The 6,423-nt window shown below is 38.0% G+C and overlaps 2 protein-coding genes across 4 annotated transcripts; both read left to right on the forward strand.

The window, feature by feature from the left end:
- The first annotated feature begins 1,496 nt into the window (after positions 1-1,496).
- On the forward strand, positions 1,497-6,165 carry LOC143208850 (odorant receptor 10-like). 3 transcript variants are annotated; one of them, XM_076423732.1, is made up of 5 exons: positions 1,497-2,005; positions 4,064-4,276; positions 4,487-4,600; positions 5,230-5,385; positions 5,502-6,165. In XM_076423732.1, exons 1-5 carry the CDS (start codon positions 1,658-1,660, stop codon positions 5,550-5,552), a joined length of 882 nt encoding a protein of 293 aa, XP_076279847.1. In that variant the 5' UTR covers positions 1,497-1,657; the 3' UTR covers positions 5,553-6,165. The 3 variants fall into 3 exon arrangements, with proteins under 3 accessions (XP_076279847.1, XP_076279839.1, XP_076279829.1); XM_076423724.1 differs by lacking the exon at positions 4,487-4,600; XM_076423714.1 differs by lacking the exon at positions 4,487-4,600 and having other exon boundaries at positions 5,230-6,165.
- On the forward strand, positions 2,510-4,178 carry LOC143216514 (uncharacterized). The gene is given in 4 exon segments (XM_076439679.1): positions 2,510-2,541; positions 2,767-3,016; positions 3,082-3,372; positions 3,374-4,178. Coding segments are annotated over 4 exon segments (945 nt in total). The 3' UTR covers positions 3,746-4,178.
- Positions 6,166-6,423: the final 258 nt, after the last annotated feature.

The raw sequence follows: 6,423 nt of genomic DNA on the forward strand, positions 1-6,423 counted from the left end.
AGTTAGTTTAATTGCCACAAATTGAGTACTTAAATGACAATTTGGATTTTCTCAGTGAAATATGACTCCGGCACAGCACTCGGAGGGGTAAAGCACACAAGCAAGTGTAATTTACCAAAGTGTAAAAATTCCTGCACGTTGACTAGCGAACTTGCTTGTAAAACTGCGTATTTTATAACGAATCACGTGTTGATGTTTAGGATCACAAAATATAACAATTGTAAAGACGCAACTGACGCTGTGTGTGCGAAGTGTGTTCCCGACTATACTCTTGCCAACGCTTATTTCTTTGTAAACTCCGGCGACTATAGAAAGTTCGCGAACATTTTAATTTCCAGATATGTTTCTCTCCGCTCGAAGAGAATGCAGTGCACGATCACATATTAGCAGAATCTTACTCGTAATGTTTCGATTTCCGTATTTCTTATTCAAATCGAAGGTTATAACTCCGGCAAATTATCCCTCGTCTCTCGACAGACCTATAATCAGCGCGGTATATTATTTTCAATATGCATGCAGATCATGCGTGCGCGAACTACTGTCGCGGGCTTCTCTGTTCCCACAGTTTTCGAGAAACTTTTTTTCAGTCTACATATTGTAGCGAGTCCATGAGGCACTATCGAGTGCGAAGGGTGACGAACGCAAACTTCCGGATGTAATGGCTAGTTCAAAAAAGACGATAGATTGGAAGAAGATATAAAATACAAGAAAACATTAGTGCTCGAAAATGGTGTCGTCCAGTACTGTTAGTAAATCAGTAAAATATGGACTTCATTTTGCGGGTGTTTGGCCTGGCACACCGCTCCCAAGTGTACACAAAGTTTTCTGGATATTCTTCATGGGTGTACTACAAACTTATCAATACGAATACATAATTAGACGCTTTAAAACTGAAAGTCTTATGACACTAATTGACTGCTTCAGTATCGCTATGCCGTTTACTTTAGTGTCCATTAAGTTAATCGTCTCTTGGATGAACCAGAGGTAAGCTTCCCAATAGAGATAACATTTAATGTGCATGAAATTGCCTGTTTTCTTTGCGAGGTATTGTGTTTTCGGAGGTAATAAAGGAAAGTCAAATCTGTGCCTTTTTGCGAGAGATTATACTTGTGACAGTGATAAAAAATACATAAAATCTCGTTTTTTAATAACACCAATTCCACCGCGTTTTTTTGTATGTCAATTTCGACCTATTTTTTTATGTAGACTCAACCCAATTTTCGATTGTACCACCAGTTACCAGGGCCCGCTCTGGGGGGGGGGGGGGGACAACCCGGGCATTTGCCCGGGGCGCCAAAATTTAGGGGCGCCATTTTGGCTTTGGCTGTAAATGTGAGAAAAATAATGATGTTTCAAATATTCAATTAATAGAAAATTTCAGACTACCCTTGCCAGACAATTTTGCTAAAAAAAAGGTCATTTTGTTCATCGCGGTGCTTAGTGCTTAAAAAGGGGCGGCAATTTGTTTTTTTGCCCGGGGCGTCGTAACCGCTAGAGCGGGCCCTGCAGTTACCAATCATCTTGTATATTCAAAGACAGATTGATTGAACTCGGTGAATTATCATTTAAAAGATGTCTCTCGTCCATGTACATCTCGTTTCAAGTATCTCTAAGCATGACTCTCAGGAGACTCGCAGACTGACAACGTTTGTTCTTGATGCTTCGCAGTGTGCTGCGCGATATTTTGTCAACAATGGATGAAGACTGCGAGAAATACGCCGCGATCGATACGAATAATTTGATATCAAAAACGTCGGTGCTTTCGTCTCGTTTAACGAGCGCGATCGTTTCGTCGAGCATGCTGTCTGCTGTTACTTACACAGCCGGCACGTTGGCCTATCAACAAGGTAGCAATTCGACGACGCGAGAACTCCTTTTCAAAATGGATCTACCCTTCGACACGAACGAGTCGCCAGTTTACGAGCTCGTGGTAACTGCACAGTTCCTTCATCTGGCGTCATCTGCGTTTACCTTCGGCGCTTTCATCGGTCTGCTATTGATGGTGGTGAGCCTAACTAAACGATTGCGTGCTTATAATTCTCACAACTGTTTCCATTCAAGTTGGATACCTTGATATGATCTCTTGCGAGGATCCTGTTGATTAACTTTTCAATCTATCGATCATATTATTTGCAAGAATAAATACAGAATGGAACTACTCTTTTATTTTTCACCCTTTTAAGTTTATAGATAAAATTCGATTATTTCAAGTTGCTGCTCACTCGTAAATTTCTTCGTATTTAATTTCCAGAAATTACGTTTTAATAATTTCGATAAAACTTACGTTTAAGGGAGACAGCTCCGATGACCTTGACCTTGACATATGTTGTTGAGGACAACATTCTGAACAACTTTTGTCATTACAACTACCCGGGGCTCGGTCTTAGTTTTCGAGATATTTGCGAAAAACTATTGCTAATACTGTATTGAATTTTACGTATTCTTCCACGCTCCGTGGCAACGTAAGGCTGCCATAGTTTCGAATGGGCTAAACCTTAGATAAATAAACATGGCAAGAACCCATATATCCAGTGCGAACCAGTAACGATCAGTGTATACATCGGTGCGTTAGTTGCAAGTCTTGTGAGTTTGTGAATTATTTCAATATGCATCTCCATGAATATATAAATTTGACATACAATTTGAATTCCTTGTGGAACTTTTTGTTTGAGAAAAAAAAGTGGTTCGTAAAGATATTACATGTCCAAGATGCAAAAATGTGCTAGTACTATCGAACACTGCCGAAAATCGTTTATTTCATTGCAGAGAAACATATATTAAAGTTATAAAAGGTCATAAGCGAAGAAGAGCGACATGCAATTTCAAAATACGTGCACTTCACGGAACATGGTTTGAGAAAGTACACATTAATATCGCAAAAATATGTCGTTTCATTGCCTATTTTCTATTGTTAAAACCACCACGATACTTTTGTATGATAAATGAATTAGAATTAAGTGATAGGGATGTAGTTGATTGGATAAAGAAGCAAATACTGTATACCATAGATACCATTGTATGTGATTCATCTATATTTGATCTTAAGTAATGGTGCTCGTTTGTTCATTAAATTAATTTTAGTTACTTCAGCAATGGATTTTAACTAAACAAGAGTCAATTGGTGGGCCAGGAAAAATTGTTGAAGTAGATGAAATTAAAATAGGCAAAAGAAAATACAACAGAGGACGCATGTTACGCGGACAATGGCTTCTTGGTGGCATTGAGCGTAACACCAAAAAAGTCTTTGTTTTGCCAGTACCAGACCGAACTACTGAAACACTGATATCGATCAATCGAAAACATATTGTTGCAAATTCAATCATTCATACGGATAATTGGCGTGCATATAATGGTCTGACGAATGAAAATTATATGTATACATGAAACAGTGAATCATTCGACTAATTTTGTTGATCCTCAAACTGGAGTTCATACACAAAATATTGAAAGATTGTGGAGAGATCTGAGAGCCAGCATTCCTCGCTATGGCATACGTGACTATCATTATAATAATTATATCGCCGAATTTTTATTTAAAAGAACGTACAATTTTGATAAACGCATTGATGCTTTTTTCGAAATAATGAATTCTATGTATCCATTAGACCATTCGGCCGGTCCTCTCCGCCACCCCCGCCACCTAATCCTAACTAATTCTGATTGCATGATTTTCCCATTACTAGTTCAAATTCTGTATGAAGGCTATATGTATAGAATGCTATACAGGGTGTTCCAAAATTCGTGAAATTCCGGAGAGGGGCTGTTCCTGAGACCATTTCAAGCGACATTTTCCTATGCAAAAATGTTATCCGCGGCTTTGTTTAAGAGTTATTCACGAAAAACACGGACCAATCAGAGCGCGACCTAGAGGCGAGTTGCCACAGTCAGCCAATCGACAGTTGGCGCGCCGGGCCGACTGTGCCAACTCGCGTCTAGGTAACTCGATAACATATCTCAAGGTCAAGGTCATCGGAGTTGCCTCCCCTAAAGGTAAGGTTTACCGAACAGATAATTGGGTTGTCTGATTGTTTACTTAATGTCTGGTTTAAACATTATTTTTCAGACTCTACACGTAGGCTGTAACGTCGATATACTGTGTAACAGAATGTTGGATTCGCCTGTCACAGACCATGAGCAAGTGCGATTCTTTATCAGTAGGCAGCAAGAAATCATTTCGTTCGTGGAGAAAATTGAGGAATTGTACACGTACATTGCTCTTAGCCAGCTGCTGTCGAGTACTTTCATTACGTGTTGCGTGGGTTATCTACTTGTAATTGTAAGTAACGCAATTGCGTCTCTGTGCGCATAATACTAGCAGAAATAAAGTGATTCATTCGGAGTAGTTTAGGGAGGATATTAATGAGATGAGAATAAATTAATCACGCACTTTGTAATAAATGTCTGTAATAACCCTTGTCGGCTACTACTGTTGCACCCAACTAATTTTTGCAGTTTATGCATGTATGTATGTAATTTCTTGTTCCAGTCATTGGGCGCGGAGAACGGACTGCCCATGATAATAAAATGTATTGTATTCTACTATGTAATATGCTTAGAAGCGTTCATCTATTGCTTCGTTGGAGAATTCCTCGACATTAAGGTCATTGCATGAAACTAATTGCATAGTACATGTCGTAAACAATAGATATATTATAGGTAGAGTACAGAAGTGCTAAATTTCGCAGTTGTTTTAATTTGTCACTGTAATATCTTCCATATATTTATTGTGCCCGAAAATAATTTAAAATTTAGAAAATGTATGAAGTTAGCCGAGACGGGACTTTGGTTCGTGTTAGTCAGATCAGTATACAAGATCTAAACGATAGTAGTCTGCTTTTTCATGCCATGTCATCCTTTAATGATCGCTGTACTCGAGCCTCTCTTTAAATTCCTTCATGCTTTATTACGTCGCTAGCATCATTGTCTGCAGATATGCTACGATTAAAATGTACAATAAATATGTATATCGGGTGAGCCCATAACTTCGTAAGCATTTTTGTACGCACATAAAATGTTTGATCTTACTTGTACTGAACAATACATTTGCTGGAAGTTAGTAGAATATATGAATAAATGGCAATCAGATGTCAATTTAGCAATGAGTCACTTCTGCACGAATGTATCTTCCGTTCATGTGCGTTAATATCAGGGCACATTTTCCAAATATCTCATGGTTCAGTGTGTAACGCCTGTCCATACGTCGTTACTGAATATTCTCTGCACTTCCAGAGTAAAACGATCGCTACAACAGCATTCGATATTCTATGGTACAACTTACACCCGGATGTCAGTCGACAATTAGTGTTGTTGATATTAAGAGCTCAGAAGGGACTGCCACTAACGTTCGGAAAGTTTTCGATGATGAATCTGGAGAGCTTCACCGGTGTAAGATTATTCTATCTTTTACACACGATTGTGTCTGCTATCCTCAGCAAATAGTTTATTCTTTAGTAAATAAATATGTAAACGTCTCAATGAATCTCACATTCTTATATTTGTAGATCATGAAGGCTTCAGCATCTTACGTGTCGGTGCTTCTTGCGATGTCTTGAAATAGAAACCTCGCACTGAAATAGAAATGACATAGAAATGAAATAGAAATGAAATAGACGTGTATAATTCCGCAATGTGTATTTGTTTTTCCGAGAGTAAGTGTACCGATATATTTCATAGGCTGTTAAAATGAACAGTACATATATAAATTTTCACAGTCAAAAATTGTACAAGCTACCTCGTCTATCATTAAAGAAACTTAAACCACAGCAACATTCGAAAATTCAACTCGCACTGTGTATCAGATCATATAAAACTATCTCTGTTTTTCGATTAACGTTCATGTTTTTTTAATAATAATATTTTCAAACTCGGTTCTGTCTGATGGAAATAATATACTGACATAATTTTTTTGGAACATACCTTAAATTGATGAATTTTTTAGTTGTGCCATTCTCGTGAAATGAAATTCGATGTACGGGATAAATCTGACAAGAATAATACAAAAATTAATGGTTATGGCTAGGTTGACAATGAAGAAACAATATTTAGAGAATCATTAAACGTTCCTTACATTTTCCCGGATATATTGGACGTAGATAACGTGTACTCATTATACATACCGGGTGTCCCAGTTTTTTCCGGCCAAACTTTGCCAGCGTGCACTGCACGCAAAAGTACGACAAAAATGTTATATGAACATATGCTCTTAAATGTTTTATTAACGAGTTAACATTTCAAAATGACGTCCGTTATTACGAATACAGGATTGGCATCTAAGAAATATTGACCCTATAGTATTACTGATTTCTTCTCCGCTGGTATTCCCTTACAGCAGCTCGGGCACTTTCATTACAAAAACCATAAAAAAGTGCATATCGCCATATTCACGATTGGAAAATTCTCGCGGCATCTCGATATGAAGTCGTG

This window comes from Lasioglossum baleicum, chromosome 1, assembly GCF_051020765.1.
Source record: "Lasioglossum baleicum chromosome 1, iyLasBale1, whole genome shotgun sequence".
Classification (NCBI taxonomy): domain Eukaryota; kingdom Metazoa; phylum Arthropoda; class Insecta; order Hymenoptera; family Halictidae; genus Lasioglossum; species Lasioglossum baleicum.

Coding starts and splice junctions, on each gene's coding strand:
- LOC143208850 (XM_076423732.1), top strand. CDS start 1,658: ATGCTTCGCAGTGTGCTGCGCGATATTTTGTCAACAATGGATGAAGAC. Junction 2,006..4,063: donor TCGGTCTGCTATTGATGGTG/GTGAGCCTAACT, acceptor ATTATTTTTCAG/ACTCTACACGTAGGCTGTAA. Junction 5,386..5,501: donor ATCTGGAGAGCTTCACCGGT/GTAAGATTATTC, acceptor TTATATTTGTAG/ATCATGAAGGCTTCAGCATC.